This window comes from Boleophthalmus pectinirostris, unplaced genomic scaffold, assembly GCF_026225935.1.
Source record: "Boleophthalmus pectinirostris isolate CB_2022bp ecotype Guang Dong unplaced genomic scaffold, ASM2622593v1 HiC_scaffold_12, whole genome shotgun sequence".
Classification (NCBI taxonomy): Eukaryota; Metazoa; Chordata; class Actinopteri; order Gobiiformes; family Gobiidae; genus Boleophthalmus; species Boleophthalmus pectinirostris.
Genome location: NW_026571018.1, coordinates 36,937,785 through 36,965,354, shown reverse-complemented (window position 1 = coordinate 36,965,354; position 27,570 = coordinate 36,937,785). Strand labels below are relative to the sequence as shown.

The 27,570-nt window shown below is 43.1% G+C and overlaps 1 protein-coding gene across 1 annotated transcript in view; it reads right to left on the bottom strand.

The window, feature by feature from the left end:
- The window catches only part of fstl4 (follistatin-like 4), a 433,986-nt gene that overhangs the window by 12,908 nt on the left and 393,508 nt on the right, over positions 1-27,570 (bottom strand). Inside the window, exon 13 of the mRNA XM_055148279.1 lies at positions 17,667-17,774. Within this exon, the coding sequence (XP_055004254.1) occupies positions 17,667-17,774 (108 nt within the window). The remainder of the gene's footprint in view (positions 1-17,666; positions 17,775-27,570) is intronic.

Genomic DNA, 27,570 nt, shown 5'->3' with positions numbered 1-27,570 from the left:
TAGCCATACCCCGGTTATGTCAGTGTTCGTGTTACTGTGTTTACATGCGCACTGAGAAACAGGGACACTCATATCCGCGTGTACATGATCAAATGGAGTATCCCGGTTTCTTGACATAATCTTACAAATGCGCAGGCGCAAAAATTTACTTAAATCAATTTCATAAACCAGGAAAAATACAAACCGTGAGCTCCTTTAGCATAAGAAGCTAAGGAGCTACGAGATCTCCCACAATCCACTGTGCAGATTCTTCATTAAAATCTTCTGCATAAATAAACTCAACTTTACAACATATAAACCATAAACACTATAGACACATCAGCCCGTTTGATCAGATCATTCAGCTCTGATCACATTTGTTTATGTTTTACAGAAACGAAACTTAAGACCGTTTGGCTAATTAGCATAAACTGTTAGCGGCGATAAAAACAACTCGCTCCTTGCGCCGCTGATGTGATCAGTTTCTTTTGGACTAAATGACACGACTCTGTGGATTATGTGTGTTATTTCTGTGACAGAAGAGGCGCTGATGATGGTGAGTGTGTTCTGTGCGTATAGAGTATAGGAGATAGTTCATGTTTTAGCTTTTCAGCGTCACACGAGTGCAGATTGTACGTGTGCAGGTTTAGCGCAGCTCTTTATTTTACAGTCATTTCACTCGTTTGGTCACTTTATTTATGTTGGTCAATTTATTTATGTCACTACTGTTGTGGTGAAAGGCTGGAAAGTGTCTTTTGGACGCATGCGACTCAACTTTATGTTGCAGTAACCGGGATACTGCGTTTACATGCCACAAGTATCCTGGTTACTATTGGAATAAACCAGCTACAGTAACACGGTTTCTAATAACCAGGATACTGACATAACCGGGGTACTGCGTTTACATGCACCATCAAGAAACCGGGATACTCAAAAAACCCGATCATAACCGGGTTATTGATGTGCATGTAAACGCACTCATTGTCCGAATGTTGTGCATCTGTGTGGGACGTCACAGTTCCCCTGAGCTGTGGCCCTCGTTCCCACTCACAGTCTTTACTTTAATAAAATCCTGTAATGGAGGAGGGGCAAGTCCATGCAAAACATCCATATTTAAAACCAATAAAATTATTAAAATTAAGCAAATTATACTTGTCTAAAATAGCGCAGTGGTGAAATGAGAATGGTTTCTTGTCCAATATTTTTAGCAGCGAGTGACCATGTGGTTATGCAGTCCTCTATATGTAGTAGTAATAATCTCATCTCCGTAGAAACGTGCATTTACAGTTTTTATCAATGGTTTTTGCGCGGTGATTCAAACATGTCCTGAACAGCAGCGCAGGTCAGATCAGTCCACACACTTCTCAGGCTTTTTCTCGGAACATTTGACACAGCTCTCGTTCACAAACCCACGGGATCAGTCAGTTCTCCTGGTTTTTCTTGAGCAGCTCTGTCCTCACATCTGTCACTTTCAACAAAAAAACAGAACAACAAAAACTACAATTTGCGAGCACCAAAAAACTGTCAACGAGGATTTCACTTTTCGTAATATTTTGATACAGTTTCTATCCTCAAATCCTTGAAAAAGAAATCTTCAAATTCACGTGTGAAGCCCAGAGTCAGACGGCCCTAAACCAGCGCTTCTGTGTGGCCCCTGAATGAAAGAGCACAGAAAACAGGAGAGTTCTGGATGGTAAAAATTGCTTTTGGGGGAAGATTGATCAGAGATAATTTTGTTTAGGAAAACTGCGACTCCGATTTTGTGTGAGCCGTTTTGCAAAGGTTCACTTTCAATAGAGACACGTGCCAAAGCGATGGAAGAAATCCGTAAATAGGCCCGTTGCATGATCCCCGTGTTGTGGTCTGTGGTGTTTTGATGCCCTCAGCGCTCTCTCTTTTTGTCGTCCGGCGTTCTCAGACTCCGCCCTCCCGCTCTGCTCTCAAATGCGCGGGATTAGCTCGCCGTGATTAGCTTTTTGCTCTCGACAACAGTCACTTCGCTCCTAAAACCCAGCGCGGCCTCCTTATCTGTCCCTTTTGCATTCAAATGAGCCACACTTCCCCAAAACTCACTGTCTCCTCTCTGAAAATCCATTATTTACAAAGAAATGGATACAGACGACAGCTAATACATTTTAATAGTGTTTCCAGCCGAACAAAGGCCCACCCACAGCGAGCTCAGAGCAGGTAGAACGAGCAGGTTTGGAAGACTTCTTAACGGTTCCATCATGCATTATTCAGCCGCTTTAAACCACTTTTAGCGAACTTCATCATCGTGGAAGCTGTGTCATCCTGAATAACTTTAAATAATGTATATGCATGGAGACTATACTATATTTAACAGAAGTAAAGTTCATTGATACTTGGCACTGGAGTGGTCGGCGGCTTTTGTGGCTGCCCGGCTCGCGCACTGAGCAGAAGTGTTCTAGTCGAGACTCCATTTATCGAGACCAAGACCAGTCCGAGACCACAGCGTCCCGAGACCAGGACAAGACCAAGACCTCCGAGGGTCAAGGCCAAGCCAAGACATAGACTTTTAAAAGCCGAGACCGAGACAAGACCGAGACCAAATCGAGATAATCTTTGTCATTTTCAACATTTATTTGTATTTTACAGTTATTTTGGCTCTTATATATCGATGTTTTTATAAATCTATGTTCATTCTATCTGATTAATGTTCATTTGGGGTTAAAATATGTCAAGCAAACTGCACTTAAATACACTTTGCCCCTTTTTCGGACTCTCGCCCACAGTTTGAGAATCTCCTCTTTAGGACAACTTCCACTGGCACTTCACAGACGGTTCTGAAGAAAGTGACCAAAGTGGATAGGACTTTTAAACCTGTGGCTGTAACAGTGGCCGTAATGAAATATGATCACGCTTCAAGTGTCAGACCTCAAGTCCGAGACAAGACCGAGTCCAAGCGCCTTCAAGACCGAGACAAGACCGAGTCCAAGCGCCTTCAAGACCGAGACAAGACCGAGTCCAAGCGCCTTCAAGACCGAGACAAGACCGAGTCCAAGACAAGAGTCCAAGCGCCTTCAAGACCGAGACAAGACCGAGTCCAAGCACCTTCAAGAGACAAGACCGAGTCCAAGCACCTTCAAGAGACAAGACCGAGAGTCCAAGTCAAGACCGAGAGTCAAGCGCCTTCAAGACCAAGACCAAGACCAAGAGAGTAGACCGAGTCCAAGCGCCTTCAAGACCAAGTCCGAGAGCCTTCAAGACCGAGTCCAAGACCGAGTCCAAGACTTCAAGTCGAGACAAGACCGAGTCCAAGACCTTCAAGACAAGACGAGACAAGACGAGTCCAAGCGCCTTCAAGACCAAGACAAGACCGAGTCAAAGACAAGCGCCTTCAAGACCGAGACAAGACCGAGTCCAAGCACCTTCAAGACCGAGACAAGACCGAGTCCAAGCACCTTCAAGACCGAGACAAGACAAGACCGAGTCCAAGCACCTTCAAGACCGAGACAAGACCGAGTCCAAGCGCCTTCAAGACCGAGACAAGACCGAGTCCAAGCACCTTCAAGACGAGACAAGAAGCAACCAAGTACCTTCAAGACAAGACAAGACCGAGTCCAAAGCACCTTCAAGACCGAGACAAGACTGAGTCCAAGCACCTTCAAGACGAGACAAGACCGAGTCCAAGCACCTTCAAGAGACGAGACCTTGAGACAAGACAAGACAAGAGACAAGACCGAGTCCAAACACCTTCAAGAGACAAGACAAGACTGAGTCCAAGCACCTTCAAGAGACAAGACCGAGTACTAATGCGTTCAAGTCCATGACAAGACCAAGACCGTAAAAAGAACAGTCTCGAGGCCCGTTTCGAGACCAAGACCGGTGTCGAGCATTACGACACTACTGAGGACTGTTGGATTGTGTGAAATGAGCAGTTTGTTTTTCTTGTGTCAATGCGCAAGAGGCAAGCAAAGGACATTTTAAATACTGCACGGTTTTTTTATGCCTTATGTGGCAGAAGACCTTCCAGAGGAAACACTTTGAGGGAATGGACCACTTCATCACAAACTGAAACACCAGATCGAAGTAAGAGCGAGGCCTGTCCTGTTGTGTTCACCTGTCTCCTCCTGGACTCTGCTGTGACGCTGCAGGACTCAGAGGAGGGATGCTTTTGGCTCTTCCACAGGATCTGCTGACCCTCCCTGACCAGTCCTCCTGTTAAACTGAGACCTTTGACCGAGACACAAAGGACACTGAGATGCGTGTGGAAATGCTGATGTAGCAAAACTTGAATTTCCCTCGGGATCAATAAAGTATGTCTCTCTCTCTTTGCAGCTGATGGCATCAACATTCCTTGGGGGTGTGAGGCTAACTGAAAGCACTACTCTGTTAAAAGATCTGTTACTCAAATTAGACTTAATCTGACCTTAATCTGGGCACAATCTGACCAGAAAGAGCTGATTTAGTTAGAACTACGCTCGGACTGGTCACATGCTCCTGTGCACTTTAAATCCATTTTGTATTTTTTCTTGCACTGTGTTGTGTTCAGTAGACCTGCAGTTGGCAGGGCTAAAATCATCCAAATAATTCTAGTAAAGGTGTGTGGAGAAACACAGCGGAGCACTTCCTGTGTTATCTCATGACATCACAAGGTGGAACAGAGTGTTGTCTGTTGGAGAGAAAAGCTCATTCTAAATGTGCAGGGTTTGTGTGTTAAACATGTGTGAACTCCAGGTCCATTAGGGTCTTAACAAAGAGGTGGATTTTTCTCCCTTCCTGCAGTTCTCCCTCTGCTCCTATAAACTATTTGGGCTATAAATCCTCTATATAAAGTATATCTACACCTTCTTGCAAATGACTCTGTCTCAATATGTCATGTCTCTATATCTCAGGTGTCAAACATACGGCCCAGGGGCCAGATCCGGCCCTTCAAGACCTTTAATCTGGCCCTCGGCTGGTTTTCTACTAAAATATTTTAATTATATTTCTTATTAAAATCTTGTTAATTTTCTGTGGTGTTTATCACAGCAGCGTCTCCAGCGTCTCTGTACGTGGCCCCTCCCACCAGAGCAGCACAAATGAAGACTTGTCTCTTTCCAAACGCTCTTAAAGGACGATCGTTTTGACTGTTGACCGTGACACCCTCATCAGAAAAATGTCCAACATGAGAAAAGTGGAGCCGAGTGCAGGATTTTTACAAACAAAAAATTAACTTATTCCTATTTGCATACAAGTTAATGTTAAAACATTGTGTTGAAATTGTATTTTTCTTAAAGTTTCAGGTTGTTCATAATATTATAATATTTAGTAAAAAAAAAAAAAAAAGTTCATCAATTACAAAAAGATTTCTCTGATAGTTTTGCGTTTCTCTGCACAAATATTTGAACTTATTGTCATTTTTGGGGTTTATATGACATGAGTTTTCTGATCCGGCCCCTTTGGGATCAAAATAGGTTGAATACAGCCCCCGGACCAAAATGAGTTTGACACCCCTGATCTATATCATGTCGGTGCCAGTTGTTAAGAGGGGGGTTCTTGTCCCCGCTTAACAACTGGCACCAAATACCTGGGTATTTTTGATCAAACTCTTCTTACTGGTGCTGTTAATGAAAAAACTGAATTCTTTTGGCTCAATATACTTGGATTCAACATGTATATGTTATGTATGTGTATATGTATATGTATATGTATATGTATATGTATATGTATATGTATATGTATATGTATATGTATATGTATATGTGTATGTATGTGTATGTGTATGTGTATGTATATGTGTATGTGTATGTGTATGTGTATGTATATGCAGTGTTGGGGAGTAACAGATTACATGTACCGGAGTTACGTAATCAGAGTACAAATTATGAGTAACTGTATTCAGTTACAGTTACTGTTTCAGTGAGTGGTAATTGGATTACAGTTACTTTGTTGAAATAAATGGATTACACAGAGGGATTTTCCTGTTTTCATTTTTTCGTGTTTTGGGCTATACCCCCCTTTTTTTTTTTTTTTCAGTAATTCCACTCATTGCCGGAAACTAAACCAGGTCTAAACTAGATCTAAACCAGGTCTAAATCAGGACTAAACTAGATCTAAACCAGCTTCTAAACCCAGCTCTAAAATCAGGTCTAAACCAGGTCTAAAACCAGGTCTAAAACCAGGTCTAAACCAGGTCTAAACCAGGTCTAAACCAGGTCTAAAACCAGGTCAAAACCAGGTCTAAACCAGGTCTAAACCAGGTCTAAACCAGGTCTAAACCAGGTGTAAATTAAAACTAAACCAGGTCTAAACCAGGTCTAAACCAGGTCAAAACCAGGTCTAAATTAAAACTAAACCAGGTCTAAACCAGGTCTAAACCAGGTCTAAAACCAGGTAAACCAGGTCTAAACCAGGTCTAAACCAGGTCTAAACCAGGTCTAAACCAGGTCTAAACAGGTCTAAACCAGGTCTAAAACCAGGTCTAAACCAGGTCTAAATTAAAACTAAACCAGGTCTAAACCAGGTCTAAACCAGGTCTAAACCAGGTCTAAACCAGGTCTAAACCAGGACTAAACCAGGTCTAAAACAGGACTAAACCAGGACTAAAACAAGATTTAACAGGACTAAACCATGCTGCATGGACGTGTCTCCTCCTCTTCTATCAATAATATTTTTAATACGTTTAAGTCTGGGCTTTTTATTTTCTTTTAACAGACAAAACATCTTATTTTACGATCCTGGTCTTTGCTTCTCTACAGCAAATCAAGTAATCCAAAATTCAGATTACGTTACTCATGTTAAGTAATTTAATGGATTACGTTACAAACTACATTTTGGTGTGTGTAATCTGTAATCTGTAGGGGATTACATTTTAAAAGTCACCTTCCCAACACTGCGTACATGTGTATGTAGTTTTTAATAATCACATGTTTGATAATTGGTCACATGACCCCTATAAATGAGTGTTTTTCAGATTCTGGAAAGTGATGAGATACAGTACTGGTCTGTATTACTGTACTGTGCTGTACTACAGTACTGTAGTACTGTACTGTGCTGTACTACAGTACAGTACCACACAAAACTGTCCCTGTCCCGGGTAAACAAGGAGGTCTGGTCATCCTGAGTTAGATGCCTATAAAACCTAAACCATTATCCATTTAATAGTGTTCAAAGTTATGCATGAAAATGATACATAAAAGGCATTTAATTAATCAAATTTTACTTATTCTGCACTATTTGTGTAATTCAGAAATCTCTTGGTGAGCTCCTTGGAAAAGGTGGAGAGCTACTGGTAACTCCCGAGCTACAGGTTGGAGTCCCTGAGTCTATAGATACTGTGATGTCATCTGAAAGCCACCAATAGGGTCAGAGCTGCTGCTCACTCCATCAGCCCTGATGAACATCCATAAATAGTCGAATTGTGTTGCCGTGACCACAGATAAATACACTACAAATCAGAGTGGTCTGTCATTCCTCTTTCTTCTCTACAAGAACTCAAGCTCCCTGGTCTGGAAACAACATTATAACGTAGATTAGAAATGAGCCTTTAATGCCATACGCTGGGACATTCTAGGATAAGCAGTAGGTTTAATGCCAGTACCCGCAGACGTGAGGCCGGGTGACTTGTACTTGTAGAGTAAATGTGAAACGGTGGCGTGTTGGCAGCAGTTTAAGAGTCTGATTAATGCAGAGCAGGAGACCTCCGAGTCGCTTTAACTTGATGTTCCTGTTCGCAGCTGTTTGCGCTGAAAGAAGGTGATGCATGAGGAGCCCACGTGTCGTAAACACAGAGACAAATCCTCTGTCAAACCCACACACGAGAACGAGGGGAGGGAGGGAGGGGAGAAAAGAGGGGGAGAGGACGGAAAGAGAGGGAAAAAGAGATAAAGAGGGGAGAGTGAGAGCTGCAGAGAGAAGCGAAGGGGGCAGAGACAAAGAGAGAGGGAGAGACAGAGGGGAAAGAGGGAGAGTAGACGAGGAGAGGGGTAGAGAGAGAGATTACAGGAGGGAGAGAAGCAGGGGAGAAAAGAGAAGGAGACGGGGGAGAAGAGAAAGGGAGGGAGGAAAGAGAGAGCTGAGAAGAGAATAGGGATAGGGAGAGAGGGTAGAGAGAGAGAGATTACAGGAGAGAAAGAAGAAGCCGAGAGAGGGGTAGAAACAGAGAGAAGGAGGGAGAGAGAAGAGAGGGAGGGAGCCAGGGGGGCAGGAGAGAAGAGGGAGGAAAGAGAGAGAGAGAGAGCTCAGAAGAGAGTAGGGGTAGGGAAAAAGAGAGAAAGATAGGAGAGTGAGAGCTGCAAAGAGAAGAGAGGGGGAGAGAGGGAAGAGGAGAGAGAGAGAGGGAAAGACAGAGAGGGGGAGAGAGGAGAGAGCTGAGAGCAGAGGAGTGGGAGAAAGAGAGATTAGAGGAGAGAAAGAGAGGGAAGACTGTGAAAGACAGAGTGAGAGCCGCAAAGAGAAGAGAGGGAGAGACAGAAAGAGAAGGGGGGAGGAGAGAAGGGCAGAGAGACAGATTACAGGAGAGAGAGGAGAAGGAAAGAGCAGGAGAGAAGAGAGGGAGGAAAGAGAGAGAGAGCTGCGAAGCTCTCTTCTTCTAGGGAAAGAGAAAAAGAGAGAAAGATGGGAAAGTGAGAGCTGCAAAGAGAAGAGAGGGAGAGAAAGGGAAGAGGAGAGAAGGAGAGACAGAGAGGGGAGGATAGGATAGAGAGAGCTGAGAGCAGAGGAGTGGGAGAAAGAGAGATTAGAGGAGAGAAAGAGATGGAGGAGTGTGAAAGACAGAGTGAGAGCCGCAAAGAGAAGAGGGGGAGGGAGGGAGGGAGGGAGAGATTACAGAAGAGAGAGAAGGAAAAGGAAGAGAGAAGGAGGGGAGAGAAGAGAGGAAGATGGGGCCAGGAGAGAAGAGGGAGTGAGGGAGGAAAGAGAGAGAGAGCTGAAGAGAGAGTAGGGATAGGGAAAAAGAGATAAAAATGGGAGAGTGAGAGCTGCAAAGAGAAGAGACAGAAAGAGAGAGGGAAGAGGAGAGAGAGAGAGAGAGAGAGGAATGGGGAAGAGGGAGAGTAGAGGGGTAGAGAGGAGGGGTTACAGGAGAGAGAGGGAGAGAGAGGGAGAGAAGAGAGGAAGACAGGGGACGAGGAGAGAAGAGAGAGTAAAAAGAGAGAGCTGAAACGAGAGTATATAGAGAAAAAAGAGAGAAAGATAGAAGAGTGAGAGCTGCAAAGAGAAGAGAGGGGTAAGAGACAGAATGAGAGAGGGAAGAGAAGAGAGGGAGAGACATAGGGGGAAGAAGGAGAGTAGAGGAGAGAGGTGGAGAGAGAGATTACAGGAGAGAGAGTAGGGATAAGAAAAAGAGAGAAAGAGGGGAGAAAGAGAGATTAGAGAAGAGAAAGAGAGGGAAGGCTGTAAAAGACAGAGTGAGAGCCGCAAAGAGAAGAGAGGGAGGAGAGACAGAAAGATGAAGGAGGGAGGAGAGAGGCAGAGACAGACTGGGAAGAGGGAGAATAGAGGGGTAGAGAGAGAGATTACAGAAGAGAGAAGGAAGGGGAGAGAGAAGACAGGAAGATGGGGCCAGGAGAGAAGAGGGAGTGAGGGAGGAAAGAGAGAAAGAGAGAGAGAGCTGAAGAGAGAGTAGGGATAGGGAAAAAGAGATAAAAATGGGAGAGTGAGAGCTGCAAAGAGAAGAGACAGAAAGAGAGAGGGAAGAGGAGAGAGAGAGAGAGGTTACAGGAGAGAGAGGGAGAGAGGAGGGGAGAGAAAAGAGGAAGGCAGGGGACGGGGAGAGAAGAGAGAGAGAGTAAAAAGAGAGAGCTGAGGCAAGAGTATATAGAGAAAAAGAGAGAGAGAAAGATAGAAGAGTGAGAGCTGCAAAGAGAAGAGAGAGGGAAAGACAGAATGAGAGAGGAGAGGCAGAGAGAGGGAGAGATAGTAGAGAGCTGAGAGTAGAGGAGTGGGAGAAAGAGGGATTAGAGGAGAGAGAGAGAGAGAGAGAGAGAGAGGGAGGAGTGTGAAAGACAAAGAGAGCTGCAAAACAGAAGAGAGGGGTAAGAGACAGAACGAGAGAGGGAAGAGGAGAGAGGGAGAGACAGAGAGGGAAGAAGGAGAGTAGAAGAGAGAGAGTAGGGATAAGAAAAAGAGAGAAAGAGGGGAGAAAGAGAGAGCTGCAGAGAGAAAAGAGGTGGAGAGAAACAAAGACAGAGAGGGAAGAGGAGGATAGGAGAGATGAGGAGAGAGAAGAGAGAGAGAGAGAGAGAGAGAGAGAGAGAGAAGAAGAGAGGAGAAGAAGTGTGTGGGGTTGACGTGGGTAAACGATGAGTCAGAGGCACCACGGGCTCAACATGGAGGATTTGTCTCTGTAAAGTTCAACACTGTGTACTCAATATATCTGTGTTGTGTGTACTCTGTACTTGTGTGTACTTTATATATATATATATGGGTTCTGTCTGAAGCAGAGGATCTCCAGTTCTTTATCACGGGGCTGATGGGCTTAAACTTACCTCTGTCCTTTTTGATATTAGAGGAAATAACGTGACATTTTTTACTCCAATATTGTTTTAAACTGGATGGACTGTATGAATCTATAAACTCAATCAGAACTGTGTGTGTAAAGGAACACTGTGGAATATTCCTGTGGATACCCAAATCTTATCTAGTCAAGCAGAAGTAAACAGCAAGGCCAAAAATACAAGTTAATGCATCTGATATAAAAATGTATTGAACAGATACATATGTACTCTAGTTTATCAAACTGTTGACCTTTTTTCTGCACCATTTTTGGTTCTAAAGTTCCATACGTTTTAAAAAGACCATGTATGAAACATGGAACAAAAATGTATTAAAGACCTGCAAATCATGTAAATAAATGGATGTATTTCATCATATCTTGTGTTATTCCATCTTTAACTCTTTCCCCATGAAGACGACATTTGACGACCCCCTAAACCCTTAATGACGACTTTTGACTCCTCCGCTGTTTCACTAAAGACGTGATTTGACGACCTTTAGAAACGGCTCGGTTTTTCACATTTAAACAGAGACTGCGATAGGTCAGGGCCACTACAACCCACACTCGACTGACCAATAGGATTCAAGGATATGTTTTCGCCGATTTTTTCCGAAGTTAATCGAAGTAGTGACGATGGTAGCTTCCGGAAAAAACACAACATGAAACACGTGTAATGGAAAGATCGCGGCGCTGCGGCGCACAGTTTAAGAAATAATGAGGAGCGGACGTATTTTATGGATAAGTTTAGAGAAAGTGACTTTTTATAGATTTCAAAGTGATGATGAGGGTGATTATAAAGTGGAAAACAGAGACGGACTTACAGAGAGTGAATCTTACGAAGATGAGAATGCTGTTGATGCGTCTGTGTGGAGTCCTGCGATGTCTGAACAAACTATCCGGGCTTTATACTCGATTATGAACCAAAACTGCCCTGAAATCACTCGTGGAAGTCTGTTTTCTTTTATGCAATTATGCTCTATGGGTGTAGCCCTAGTAACATATGTATGGGTTGTTCCTAGTCGGCGTCCAGGGGGAAAGAGTTAAACTGTTGATGAAGGTACATGATTTTTCAAAAAAAAAAAAAAAAAAAAAGTATTTAAAATGATAAAAATTTGCTTGGAAGGACTGACATATTTTATAGAAATAGTTTCCTTTTTGCTTACATGGAACTATCTTCAGCACGGATTCACAATGCAGCATCGAATACAACTGAATTATGGACTCAACTAACAGGAGATCTGAAAAAATTATGTCAAAATGATACTGAACTCACTCTGTTAGTGTAAGATATATTTGTGTCATTATAGAGCTGGTTGTGGCAAGGGAATGGGGGGGGGGGGGGGGGGGGAGGAAGAGAAGGGGAAGGGAGGGGGGGAAGGGGGGGGGGGGGGGGGGAGTTGGGTTATTGGAAAATAAGAAAAAACATATGATATATGTTGGAATGGAAAGTATATAATGTATTGTTCTTAATAAAAAATAAATGATAAAAAAAAAAAAAAAAAGAAAAAAAATCTGCAAAATACAAGCTGCAGATGTGTTACTATTTGCCAGAAAGTAATAAAAAAAAATAAAAAATAGGCCATGACACTTGAGGATTGCCTCATAGGGCGAGTTCAAGTGGTGGGGGCAGAGGGGCTGGGGGCCTTAGTTTGATGACCCCGGCTCTACGCCTTCGCAGCTTTGCCCCACCCATCATGGCGAGCGGGTCTGTTGTATCCAACGCCACGTGCCTGCAGGATCCGACTGGCTGCTGCCTACATTGGGTCAGTCTAATCATTATGTCTGTACTGTGTTTTGATTATGTGCTGCTGTCGTTTTCTTTGTGTGCTGGTTCCATATTATGCCCCCATCAGGAGCATGGTCTGGGGGCTGTTCTCTTTTTTTTTTTCTCTTCCCCCATATCATCAGGTTATGCTGAACTGTTTTCTTCCTCTGCTCCCTGTCTTCCAGTCCATGTCCAGTCTCCCCATGTCATGTATCATGTGTTTGTAAATGTACGGACGGGGTGACAAGTCCAATATCGATTCCTTTGTATGTCTTGTACATGTGCAGAAATTGACAAATAAAGACATCAATTCATCCATTTATCCTGTTTTTTCATGATAACATATGCAGTAGTTTATGTAATGAAACAAGAAGAGAGGAGAAGTAGGTCTGATTCAATAGGCTACAAGATTAAGCCTTTGTATTGTTGTAGTCAAGGCTGAGCTAATCGAGACCAAGACCAGTCTAAGACCACAGGGTCCCAAGACCGAGACAAGACCAAGACCACGGCCCATGGAGACCAAATCAAGACCATCTTTGTTATTTTCAACATTTATTTGTATTTAACACTTATTTGGCACATATATAACAATGTTTTTATAAATGTATTTCCATTTATCTGATTAATTTTCATTTAGGCATAAAATAAGCCAAACAAACTGTGCTGCACTGAAACACTCTGTGCCCGCTTTTTGGACTCTCACCCACAGTTTGAGAACCTCTTCTTTAAGAGAACTTCCACTGACACTTTACAAAAGACTACTTCAAAGTGAATAAAGCGGGTAGGATTTTTATTTATTTTTGTCCACAGGTTCCAAACGAGCGCACAGGCTGCAGTGAGGAGCCCCGCACCGTCCTGCACACCGGGACAAGTTTACTGACAGCAGCGACCGTAATGAAATATGATCACACTCAACGAGCGTCAGACCTCGAGTCCGAGACAAGGATGAGTTCAAGACTTGAGTCTGAGACGAGACCAAGACCGTAAAAAAATGGTCTTTAGGCCAAGACCGGCCTCAAATACTACAACACTAGGCCTATGTAAATGCACGTATTACAAGGCATAACAAAATATATCATTTGAATTTAAATTCAGTTATTCTAATATTTTAATTGGGCTGATTTTCTTTCTCTTTTTGTGTTTTTTGACAGCACATCAGGCAAATTTTAGTTAATTTTTTTAATTATTATTTTTTCATGGATTTGGCAACACTGTGAATCCTCTTGTCTCCCTGGAAACATTAAACATATCTATATCCATAAACATATCGAACTGTCTTGCTGTCCGTCCATCTCCTTCTGCTCATCTGGGGTCACAAGGCAGACTCCCAGACTTCCCCCACCCCAGGCACTTCCTCCAGCTCCCCTAAGGCCAAGAAACATACTCCCTCCAGCGTGTCCAGCCTCCTCCTGGTGGAACATGCCCAGGAGGAAAACTTTGAGGATCTCAGTCCCATCATCATGTGTTCAGAGGAGGAGGAAGTCTTCAGAGGAGGAGGAAGTCTTCAGAGGAGAGGAGGTCTTCAGAGGAGGAGGAAGAGACTCAGGATGCAGAGTCTCTGAGGTGGAGGTCGAGCTCCTCTGGGCCAAAGCTCCGGGGTGGATGAGATCTACTCTGAATATCTTAATGCCAAACTCTTGAACATTCTAACTAAAGCAATAACATCTCCATGAAAACAAACAAGTGGCAGACTCTCCATTAGACAAGTTACACAGTGCATCTTTAATTACAGACTCCCACTGTGCAACGAAATGATTCCAAATGAAAGCACCAGTCTATAAAAAGTTCTCTGTATCTGTAGTATAATTAACGTCTCCCACAAACTCTGTTACATCTGTTGCGCTAATTAACAACTTCATCAGATTAAAACGTGAAAAATACTAAAAAAGTACTTGTATAATTTCAGCGTGTAAAGTAGAATCAGTGTGATCTCGCCCAGACCCGTGCAGAGTGGAATAAACACATCTGTCCCTGAACGCCTCTCGTCTCCTCGCGGGACGCCCATGTAAACAGCTCTGTGCTCGTGTACAAGTGTGTGTGTGTGTGTGTGTGTGTGTGTGTGTGTTTTTCAGAGAATCCTCTGCACACAGCCTCTCACAGTTTGTGTTTGTGCCGTGAGACCAAACACAGGAAACACGTCCAGGTTTTAAATGTGGGGAGGGATGCTCTGGAGAGTAGGAGGAGGGTCGATCTGGATTGTTTTGGAGCCGGTATCCGATATTTGAAGATATGATATTTAGCTTTTAAAATCCATCTCAAGGCATTGTGTTTTTCCTTTTCATTTGTAGCATTTTAAACATATTTTGAGCCTAATTTCTCTTCTGATTCCGATCCCTATGAGTCTGCTCAAGAATGCAAATCTGATGATGCACTGAAGACAAACCACAGCCTGAATAAAGAAGTGGACTGAGAGAGTGTGACGTCACCCACAGCGCTCAGCTCCAGTCAAATGAAGCTCATCGAGGTTGGAGGTTATAGGAGCGAATTTGGAGCCAAGTTCCAAATTTGGATTTCCGACTGTGAGTATCATAGCAACCGAAGAGTCAATCAGGAGCAAGACTGTTCAAGGTGACACTTCTTCTTCGCACCCACATTGCTGGTTTAGTAGGGCACGACCGATATATCAGTTGGTGGATATTATCGGCCGAGATCGACACTTGGAGATTTATGGGTGATGTGCTTTGCCCAAGAACACAACAACCTGTGCTGATCAGAGTTGGGAACTGAACCAAACTGAACTGAAACTTACTTTTGGTGGACGAACACTCTAATCACCTTGTCTCACAAATACTATGAACACTGAAAAACTAAAGTATATAGTATTACTGTGTGAATGCAAATTTACGACAAAGAAAAAGTAAATCGGCCTAAATTTCGCTGGTATGGGCTGATAGTCCACGTGGACATGTTATACCTCATTATGAAGCTTAGGCTGCGTTCAGACTGCAGCCTGAAGTGACCCAAATCCGATTTTTTTCCCACTATGTGACCTGTATCTGATCTTTTAATGACAGTCTGAACCACACAGATCTGATTTTTTCAAATGTGACCCAGGACACTTGGATATGTGCTCCTGAAACCGATACATATCTGATCTTTTGACATGCGACTTCAGTCTGAACGGTCAAAGTGCGTGAATCTGACCTACACGTTATCAACAAGCCACAAACGTCACTATTCTGCGCTGAAGTAGGCGAAAATTGTTAATGAACTCTGTGTCACTGAAGTGAAGCACATCACCACTCACCACTCTTGGCTCCGTCTCCACATCCACACGTTCCTTTCAACGGACGTCGCTGCCGCTGCCCCACAAAACACCACGACCAAAAACCTTAAAACAAGTAAGTTGTTCATGTTCTGGCTCCGGTACGAGAGGAACTTTAAAATCTCCAGGTGCTCGATGCTGCGTCCATGTTTGGACAACTTCCGTAAACACAGAGACGCTCGCTGCGGTTGACGTCATCGTGTCTCCAGTGTCACATGCGGGACACTTTCGGGCTGTTTACCGTTCACACTGGAGTCACATACAAGTCGCATTTAATTGGAAATGAGAAGGACCTTGCAAAAACATCGGATTTCACAAAAAAATTAGAATTGAGCGTTAAGCCCTGCAGTCTGAACGTAGCCTTAGACTCTATATTATGTCATTTAATCCAATGTAGAGACAGATAAATGTCCTAATATGTGGCATCAACATTTATCTGCGAAGTAGGTTTGTGTTTGTGATGCCGTACTGCTCAGTACACAACACTGAGGCGCTGGATGAATGCTTTTGTGTCTGATGAATCCATGATACTGACTCTAAATAAAAGTGAACTTCAGTGCAGTTTAGAACAGTCTGTTTTCTTTTACATTGGCCTAATGTAAAGTGACTGTAGTGTGTGTACATGTTACTGGACCTGCACTGATATGTAAATGAGCTGTGAATTGAGGTGTGAATGATCAGCATTGACACATATAATTAATTACCACGGCGCACACACATTTACGATAACCGCTGAAAGCTAAGCGTTATTTCACTTAGGCTACTTTGTTTAGAGGCTAGAATGTGATGCAAAAATGCCACTAGACCGACTTACTCTCTTTAAATATGATTGTAAAGAGGCAAATCAGTGGAAGATTTACAGTCAATTTTTTAATCACAAAATCGTCTGTTATATCGTCTATTGGCACCTCCAAAGCCCTTTTCGGCTGTATCATATCGGAGTCAAAAAAATTCCATATCAGTCGGGCCCTACACAGCAAAAAGTGGAGTGTTAAAATTGACTCTCACAGAATCAATTTTAACATTTTCTCAGAGTTTATATGAGTCCCATCTGTTCTAGAGTTAATTTAACATTTTTGGAAATGTTAATTAAGTAACACTGGACCAAAGTTCCTGTTTAACCCTGAAATCCAGAGTTATATTCATGTTTTGAGAGTAAAGATAACACTTTGTAGAGTTATCCTGATTTAGCTAAACAACACACAGAGGTGTTTTATTTTATTTTTACTTTATTTTAGTTCATTAAAGATGAAATTATGTACAAAACTGGTTCAAACTGGTCTTCTCTCACAAGAGTTTGATGTGGTGAATGGGAAAGAGCCAAATTAACTCTAAGAGAAGTTGAATTAACACTAAGGGAAGTTGAATTAACCTCAGCCACATCAACTCTGGCAAATAACCCCAACTCGAACCCCCATTTAACTTTCAGATAGTTAAAATAACACTTTTGGTGTTAAAAACAACTCTGAAATATTTTACCCTAAAATTTTAACCCTCCAGTTTTTGCTGTGTAATAGGAAGTGGGAGTTAATCAAACGTGTTGCTAAAGCTGGCGGGAGCGACCTCAGGTGAAGAAGGCACCTGATTTGTCTGTTAAAGTTCAAATCTTGATTTATGAACAGTGAAATCAAAACACCAGGATCATGAAGAGTTTAACACGAACATTTTTAAGACCAAAATAACAAGTCGATGGAGACGGAAGTGCACCCATGCTCACTTCCTGTTTGGAACACGGTGACTAACGGGTTTGCTATGTCCATTTATATAAACAGTGTATGGGACAAGCTGGGATTGACACATGGGGAAAAATACTGGAATATCAGTACTGACTGTCAATATCGGGCAATACCAATATTGAAAAAAAAAACTGTTCCATGTCGGTCGATATATCTTCCATCCTTGTTGAAATGATCAAATTTAACGGTGCAAATATTCAAATTTGTCTACTTTTGAACAATGTCATCCCTTTTAGAGGCAATTAAAAATAAAAAGTCAGAGAAAAGACACTGAATTCTGTGGCAGTTTGTGTTTCATGTGGATAAGCCGAGTGATTACAAACATATGAATCATAAATATCTGCAATCTGACAGTTCCAAGACAAATTTGACCATAGAATTCTGACCTGTCTCCAGCTCAGATTTAAAGATTGTTATGAACCCAAACCTTATCACAATCACATGATGTTATCACACGTTTATTAACAGTAGGTGAGCTCTTACCTGCAGAGAGGGGCGTGTCCTGTCCGCGCTGCCCCAAGTCAGCACCCACACCTGGTCATGTGACTTATCGTACTGCAGCTTCACCGGGAACGGGTCCGTGGCCACCACCTGAGGGCGCAACAGGAAGTCAACAGGAAGTTAAACATTAAAACTGAAAATAATATGAGGCCTTTAAACTGCAGAGATCTTTTACTGACACACATCTATCATACTATCTATCTATCTAGGTAGGTTATCCATAAGAGGTGGGGTAAGAAAGAAAGTGAAAGTGAAAGTGAAAAGCAAAGAGGAAACAGTGATTTGACATGACATATGGTTATGTCTAACACAGTAGTGCTCGGTCAAGGCAATCAAAACAAGCAGCGGTTGCCCAGTAAAATCCAAAATCATGTGAGTGTCAAAAGTATAATTAAATAATTTGGAGTTTCTCTTCCTTTCTGTCTGTTTGAAACATGGGTGTAGTGGCGGTGTCCTTTGCTTCACTCTTTACTACACTCTTGTGGTCACTGAGCAAACTGCAACAACCGCCATTCTGAACGTTTCTTTAACTTGTGTTGTTTTGCGCTTCTACAGAGTTCTGGAGGCACTTTGAGAGCGAGGCTTATATTTAATTGCTTTCTACACGTGTTCTTAAAACTGAAGAGGTCAGCTGGTTGCTTTAGAGCACAGGTGTCAAACATAAGGCCCGGGGGCCAGATCCGGCCCTCCAAGACCTTTAATGTGGCCCTTGGGTCATTTTCTACTAAAATATTTTAATTATATTTTCTATTAAAATCTTGTTAATTTTCTGTGGTGTTTATCACAGCAGCGTCTCCAGCGTCTCTGTACGTGGCCCCTCCCACCAGAGCAGCACAAATGAAGACTTGTCTCTTTCCAAACGCTCTTAAAGGACGATCGTTTTGACTGTTGACCGTGACACCCTCATCAACAAAATGTCAAAAAGGAGAAAAGTGAAGCTGAGTGCAGGATTTTCCAAGAAAAATTGACTTATTCCTATTTTCGTACAAGTTCATGTTAAAACATTGTGTTGAAATTGAATTTTTCTCAAAGTTTCAGGTTGTTCATAATATTATAATATTATAATAAGAAAGAGTTCATCCATTAAAAAAGATTTCTGTAATAGATTTGCATTTCTCTGCACAAATATTTGAACTTATTGTTATTTTTGGGGTTTATATGACATGAGTTTTCTGATCCCCCTCTGGGATCAAAGTAGGTTGGATACGGCCCCCAGACCAAAATGAGTTTGACACCTGTGCTTTAGAGGTTTGTGCTTGTGTACTGACGACGACATTCGACCCAAACAGCAGTGAATAAACCCACATCATCATCCACAGGGACCGGAGATGTGCGGCGATTTCAAGTATGTGTGTATGTGCAGCAGAAAACAACAACAGCAGCACTAACTTTCAACACAAGTGTCTAAAAATAACCCGCTTTCAGTGACAAGTCATTGTTTATAGCTTCGCGTTTGTAATGATTAGATGTTGGTTAGAAATACAGGCCATCATTTAAGGAAACAGTGAGAGAGTTTCAGGGTGAGATCATGTGAAATAGAGGATCCAGATGGAGCAGTGGAGTAAACCGCCGTTGCAGCCAGGATTCCACCTCTACCTGCTCTTCCTCTAAACTAAACCAGACCTGCTCCTCCTCTGGACCAGACCTGCTCCTCCTCTAGACCAGACCTTCTCTCTCACCCTCTCCCTTCCTTCTATCCCTCTTCTCCTCCCTCTCTCTCCTCTTCTGTCCCTTCTCTCTCTGCTCTCTCTCCCCCTCTCCTCCCTCTCTTACTCTCTCTCTCCCATTTTCTCCTCCCTCTCTCTTTTTTCCTTCTCTCTCCCCCTCCTCTCTTACTCTCTCTTTCAATTTCTTCTCCCTTCTCTCTCTGCTTCCCTCCTCTATCCCCCTCCTCCTCCTCCTCTCTTTCCTCTCCTCTCTCACTCTTTCTCTCTTATTTTCTCCTCCCCCTCCCTCTCTCCTCTCTCATCTCCTCTCTCTCCTCTTTCTCTCCCTGCTCTTCTCCCTCTCCTCCTCTCTCTCTTATTGTCTCCTCCCCCTCTCTCTGCTCTCCTTCTCTCCCTCTCCTCTCTCCTGCTTCCTCTTCTCTCTCCTCCCTCTCTCCTCTCCTCTCTCTTCTCCTCTCTTCCCTCTCTCTCCTGCTTCCCTCCTTTCTCCCTTTCCTCTTCCTCTCTCTCTCTTATTGTCTCCTCCCCCTCTCTCTGCTCTCCTCCTCTCCTCCCTGCTTTCTTTCTCTCTCCCCCTCCTCTCTCTTTCCTCCTCTCTCCCCTCTCTTACGTTCTCTCTCAATTTCTTCTCCCCTCTCTCCCTGCTTCCCTCCTTTCTCCCACTTTCCTCTTCCTCTCTCTCTCTCTCTTATTTTCTCCTCCCCCTCTCTCTGCTCTCCTCCTCTCCTCCCTCTCTCCCTTCTTTCCTTCTCTCTCCCCCGATTTCCCCATCTCCTCCCTCTCTCTCCTCTCCTCCTCTCTTCCCTCACCTTCTCTCCCCTTTGTCACTCTCTCTCTCCCTCCCGTCCTCCCTCTTTCTCTCTCTCTTCCTCTCCTTATGTCTATCACCTGCCTTTTCATCCTCCTCTCCTCTCCCCTCCTCTCGCTCCCTCCATCCTGTCCTCAGCAGATGAGTAATGGAGTGTGTTTTTCTTTTGTTGACGTAGCCTCAACCCTCCACCTCTCTCTCTCTTCTCTCTCTCTCTCTCCTCTCTCCCTCCTCCTTCCCTCCCTTCTTTCTCTCTCTCTCTCGCTGCAGTATTGGAAATGTTGACGTGTGAAATTCTTCCTCAAAATTCTGCATAATTTTTGCATCTAAATCTAATCTTTAATTCATTAATATTAACATGTCTGGCTTCCACTCTCTCTCTCTCTCCTCCTCCTCCTCTTCCTCCTCCTCTTCTCTCTCTCTCTCTGTCTCCTACACTCGTTTGCTATCTCCTTCTCTCTCTCCTCTCCTCTCTCTCTCTTCAGTACAGCTGGATTAGGATTCACAATCACATCATAATAACAAGTCTGGTTTCACCTCCGTCTAAAACACACACACTCTCTCTCTCTCTCTATTCCTCTCCTCCTCCCTCCCTTTTTCTCTCCCTCTCTCTTCCCCTCCCCCTCTTCTTTTATTCGTTTATGTTTAGGTAAACCACAAAAAACAATTTAGTTTAAAAAAATCGCTTTTCCTTCTCTCGGTTAGAACGATTGTCACAGCCGTAAACAGTGTTGGGGAGTAACAGATTACATGTACCGAAGTTACATAATCAGAGTACAAATGATGAGTAACTGTATTCAGTTACAGTTACTGTTTCAGTGAGAGGTAATTGGATTACAGTTACTTTGTTGAAATAAATGGATTACATGACGATATTTTCCTGTTTTCACATTTCGGGGTATTCCCTTTTTTTTTTTTTTTTTTTCTCTCGGTAATTCCACTCATTGCCGGACACTAAACCAGGACTAAACCAGGACTAAACCACTAAACCAGGTCTAAACCAGGACTAAACCAGGACTAAAACCAGGTCTAAACCAGGACTAAACCAGGACTAAACTAAACCAGGACTAAAGCAGGACTAAACCAGGTCTAAACCAGGACTAAAGCAGGACTAAAACCAGGTCTAAACCAGGACTAAACCAGGTCTAAAACCAGGACTAAACCAGGTCTAAACCAGGACTAAACCAGGTCTAAAACCCAGGACTAAACCAGGACTAAAGCAGGACTAAAACCAGGTCTAAACCAGGACTAAACCAGGTCTAAAGCAGGACTAAAGCAGGACTAAAACCAGGTCTAAACCAGGACTAAACCAGGTCTAAACCAGGACTAAACCAGGACTAAACAGGACTAAAAGCAGGTCTAAACCAGGACTAAACCAGGACTAAACCAGATCTAAAACCAGGTCTAAAACCAGGACTAAACCAGGTCTAAAACCAGGACTAAACCAGGTCTAAACCAGGACTAAACCAGGACTAAACCAGGTCTAAACCAGGACTAAACCAGGACTAAAGCAGGACTAAAACCAGGTCTAAAGCAGGACTAAACCAGGTCTAAACCAGGACTAAAGCAGGACTAAACCAGGTCTAAACCAGGACTAAACCAGGTCTAAACCAGGACTAAACCAGGACTAAAACCAGGACTAAACCAGGTCTAAACCAGGACTAAACCAGGACTAAACCAGGTCTAAACCAGGTCTAAACCAGGACTAAAAACAGGTCTAAAACCAGGACTAAACCCAGGTCTAAACCAGGTCTAAACCAGGACTAAACCAGGACTAAAACCAGGATTTAACAGACTAAATCCTGCTGCGTGGACGTGTCTCCTCTTCTTCTATCAATAATATTTTTAATTTGGTTCAGTAAAATCTGGGCTTTTTATTTTCTTTTATCAGACAAAACATCTTATGTGAAGACTTCTCTACAGCAAATCAAGTAATCCAAAGTATTCAGATTACATTACTCACTTTAAGTAATTTAATGGATTACGTTACAAACTACATTTTGGGGTGTGTAATCTGTAATCTGTAGGGGATTACATTTTAAAAGTCACCTTCCCAACACTGGTCGTAAACTACACAACACATCAGCATTTTCCTCCAGTCGGTTCACTTCCTGCCCTCCGTCTGATTTTGCGCGCTGACAAACGTCGCCCTGTGACGTCACGTGAAACCCAGATACGGACGTCGGAACCACGCTCCACCAATCAGATGTCAGGTACCACACAGGACATGCAAATATGGAAGATACACGCGGTAAAACAAACGGGGAGCGCCAGGCGATGACAGGCCACAAGCTGTAACAATTCTGAGCACGCATGGCTGTAAACAAGCGTGATTTCTAGAGTAAAGAGGCGGGCGGAGGTGTTTCTACTGAGGGAGGTGTGGAGGAGGAATGTCGCTGTATTTCTCTTTCCTTAAAAAATCATCTATACAACCTCGAAGGCACCGCTCTGTCTGAAGCTTTATAGGCGAGTTTCATTGTTAACAAAAGCGCGCGTTGCATGCTGGGAATAATTTTAGTCGGCGGCAAGAAACACTAATTCAACATGACGGACGGAGCGGGAAAGCACGTAAAGGGTATTGATCCCGGTTATTTATCCACTCTAACGGCAGAGGACCCAAGACCATTTGACCAGAAATTGGTCAAGAGCATCGACGGACGACAAATCACCCTTTTCAACCCCGACAAAAGGTGAACCAAACCAAATTTCTGGTCAGAATCACCAACTACCTGGACAAATATTCACTTTGGAGATATCCACAATGACCACTGTTGGGCAAGTTACTTTAAAAACGTAATGCGTTATTTATTACTTATTACTGTCATTTCAAAGTAATTCGTTACATTACAATATTACTTGATTTAAAATGTAAGGCATTACATTACTATTGCATTACTTTAAGTTACTCTCACCAAAATAACTGCGAAGATGCTGAACTTTTATATGGACTGAACCAGGACTAAACCAGAACTGAACTAGGACTAAAACAGGACTCACTGTGGGACGGGCTTGAAGGTGACGCAGGAGAAAGGAGCGGCTCTGCTCCACACCTCACGGAGGTAAGAGCGGCTGTCGCCCGATCGCGCTTTATGGACCCTGCTGCTCGGGCTCACGGTCCTGATTTCAGCAACTATTTGCAGGTATCCGACTCGGTGCAAGACTCTGCTACAGCGTGTAACTTCTACCTTCCTTCAGCGTGTCCAGAAGTCCAACTTTTTGTGCGATGGTTTCATCTTCCTCTGCCTTTTGGGTGTGAGGGAAGGAGACTTTGTCAGTGCAGAACGTGTTGTCGACGTTGTGGGTTTTGTCGGGGAGAAAACTTGCAAACATACAGCACTTCGGACGACTGTAAACCAGGTCTAAACCAGAACTGACCCAGGTCTAAGCCAGGTCTAAACAGCGTAGAGTTCTGTGTCGGTCCTTTCCCCACGGTTACCTGAAGGTCTACGCGGCCACGTCTCCGGTGTTTCATTTCTGCTGATATCGCGGTGATTTTAGCGAATTTGTATGAAGAAAAACCCACCACTACAATCCAGGTTAAAAAAACATTGTAACGCACATTACTCACATTTGTACCGAGTAAAATATTATTATTTTTTCCCCTGTAATGCCACATTAGTGTGTTACAGCAAAAAGCAATGAATTACTGTAATTCATTACTTTTATAACGCGTTACTCCCAACACTGACAATGACTTGGTGGAAACTCCTGGGCCATTCACAGCAGAAAAGATGAAAACCTCCAAGAGTCTCGATGTGTTGTTGAACTTGTTGGAGTCCACGGTTTGTTAGGATCTTCTACGTTTGCTCTGCGGATGTTTGAAAGCCGTTTAATTCACCTGTTAGCGGTTCTTTTCACTCAGAATACGAAAAAGACATTTTCCTTCTTCCGTGCTTCTATTTGTGCATCCGATAATGCAGCAGGAATTTGACCATTATCGGGGATAAATACGCGAGGTTACGCACTGTGTTTGACGCTACCGTGTTTCTTGCCTCCGACCAAAATATTTCCCAGCAGCAACGCGGGCTTTTAATAACAATGACGTCAGCTGAAACTCGCCTATTCATTTCAACAAAATCTGATCATAAAGAACTGGTTTAACTGTGATCTGTGCTGTTCAGTGGATTTGTATAAGAATGTGTGAATGAACCAAAACACAAACAACAGAACACAGATGAGAGAATAGTGTTGCTCTGGGCCCCTGAAGCGTTTCTTTTTGACCGGCGACATCTTTCTAATGGCACCGCTTTGCTCCGTGCTTCTCTCGTCTGTTCATCTCTCCTCCTCACACGGGCCTCGGGATAAATGAAGCTGACCCCCGGACAGGCCTCCAGGGATGGAAAGGGAAGGGGGGGAGACGGATGGTGCAGCGTCCGGCTCCACCTGCGCCCGGCTCCACCTGCGCGAGCCCCGCACCGCTCCACGGCTCCGGGATCGCTCGAGGTGCGTTTGATTTATGTCACAGAGCGTGTGGTCCCCGTGCGTCTGCGGCTCTGCGGGTTTGGGCCGGTCGCGCCCGGAGCAGATGATGTCCACCGACAAATGATCAATCTTATTTGAGCTGTGGCACATTTTATTGGTTTAAATAACACGTGGTGTGGTTTAGTCCTGGTTAAATATTGGTTTAGACCTAGTTTTAGTCCTCATTTTAGTCTTGATGTTAGTCCTAGTTTAGACCTGGTTTAAACCTGGTTTAGACCTGGTTTAGACCTAGTTTAGACCTGATTTTAGTCCTGGTTTAGACCTAGTTTAGACCTGTTTTAGACCTGGTTTTAGTCCTGATTTTAGTCCTGATGTTAGTCCTAGTTTAGACCTGATTTTAGTCCTGGTTTAGACCTAGTTTAGACCTGGTTTAGACCTGATTTTAGTCCTGGTTTGAGTTCTGGTTTAGTCCTGGTTTTAGTCCTGAATTTTGTCCTGGTTTTAGTCCTGGTTTAGTCCTGTTTAGACACCTGGTTTTAGTCCCGGTTTACTCCTGGTTTTATTTCTGGTTTAGTCCTGGTTTTAGTCCCGATTTTAGACTCGGGTTAGACCTGGTTTAGACCTGACATTAGTCCTGAATTTAGTCCTGATTAAGTCCTGGCTTAGTCCTGGTTTACTCCTGATTTACTCCTGGTTTACTGCTGGTTTTAGTCCTGATTTTAGTCCTGGTTTAGACTTTGTTTAGTCCTGATTTTAGACCTGGTTTAGACCTGGTTTTAGTCCTGGTTTAGACCTGGTTTTAGTCCTGGTTTATTCTTGGTTTTAGTCCTGATTTTAGTCTTGCTTTAGTCCTGGTTTAGTTCTGGTTTAGTCCTGGTTTTAGTCCTGATTTTAGTCCTGGTTTAGTTCTGGTTTAGTCCTGGTTTTAGTCCCGATTTTAGACCCGGTTTAGACCTGGCTTAGACCTGACATTAGTCCTGACTTTAGTCCTGATTAAGTCCTGGTTTAGACCTTGTTTAGTCCTGATTTTAGACCTGGTTTTAGTCCTGGTTTAGTCCTGGTTTTAGTTCTGGTTTAGTCCTGGTTTAGTCCTGGTTTAGTTCTGGTTTAGTCCTGGTTTTAGTTCTGGTTTAGACCTTGTTTAGTCCTGATTTTAGACCTAGTCTTTTAGTCCTGGTTTATTCCTGGTTTAGTCCTGATTTTTCCTGGTTTATCCTGGTTTAGTCCTGGTTTAGTCTGGTTTAGTTCTGGTTTAGTCCTGGTTTTAGTTCTGGTTTAGAGGCGTGGCCCGTGTTGTGTACAGGAGAAGACTTGGTCCAAATGTTTTATATAAAAGACTAAAAAGGCGACAGTTTCTAAACATGACCAAATTACACCATTAAAAAAACCAAAGGATCCTTTTTCTCTTATCACTATTCGGCAGTGTTGATTATTTTGCCTTCTCAGCTGGTTCAGAAATTGCTCGGGACATAAATGATTAAATTAAATGCTTAATTAATTTTAATGAAATAAGTTTCTTTCCCGAGCGCACAGCTCAGAGCTCACGAGTGTTCTTAACTGGTCTATTCTTGTTTAAAGGTAACGCGCACGAGTCACACTGAGTGCGTTTACATGCACATCAATAACCCGGTTATGATCGGGTTTTTTGAGTATCCCGGTTTCTTGCATGTAAACGCAGTAACCCGGTTTCAGTATCCCGGTTATTAGAAACCGGGTTACTGTAGCTGGTTTATTCTGATAGTAACCAGGATACTTGTGGCATGTAAACGCAGTATCCCGGTTACTGCAACATAAAGTTGAGTGCGCATGCGTCCAAAAGACACTTTCCAGCCTTTCACCACAACAGTAGTGACATAAATAAATTGACCAACATAAATAAAGTGACCAAACGAGTGAAATGACTGTAAAATTAAGAGCTGCGCTAAACCTGCACATGTACAATCTGCACTCGTACGACCTGCACTCGTGTGACGCTGAAAAGCTAAAACATGAACTATCTCCTATACAACACACACACAGAACAGACTTCACCATCATTCAGCACCTTCTTCTGTCACAGAAATAACACACATAATCCACAGAGTCGTGTCATTTAGTCCAAAAGAAACTGATCACATCAGCGGCGCAAGGAGCGAGTTGTTTTTATCGCCGCTAACAGTTTATGCTAATTAGCCAAACGGTCTTAAGTTTCGTTTCTGTAAAACGTAAACAAATGTGATCAGAGCTGAATGATCTGATCAAACGGGCTGATGTGGATCTATAGTGTTTATGGTTTATATGTTGTAAAGTTGAGTTTATTTATGCAGAAGATTTTAATGAAGAATCTGCACAGTGGATTGTGGGAGATCTCGTAGCTCCTTAGCTTCTTATGCTAAAGGAGCTCACGGTTTGTATTTTTCCTGGTTTATGAAATTGATATAAGTTCATTTTTTGCGCATTTGTAAGATTATGTCAAGAAACCGGGATACTCCATTTGATCATGTACACGCGGATATGAGTGTCCCTGTTTCTCAGTGCGCATGTAAACGCAGTAACACGAACACTGACATAACCGGGACATGGATAATAACCGGGTTATTGATGTGCAGGTATACGCACTCACTGATGGTCCTTACACCAAAAAAACAACAAAATATTTAATCGGAAGTGCCTTTTGTTTAGACGGTGACGGCGTTTTTGGGGCATAAAAAACGCAAAAAATCTGAAGCTACCCTCCAGAGTGTAAAAGCTGAATACACTCTGCTATAGTGTTTCCATCTGCACTGCCCAAGACGCAAAACTCTGGTCAGATGTGCTCAGGTCGCGTTCATGTTTACGTCACAAACATCACCACCGAGCCGCCTGGCATGCACACACAGTCACTGTATGCACGCAGATTTCCTCGAAGAAAATGTGACTCCACTTTGGTGTCTTCTGTTCAGACCATCATCATATAAACGTAGCTTTATACGAGTGTGAGTCTGGGGTGTCAGTAGTATTGATACTCAGG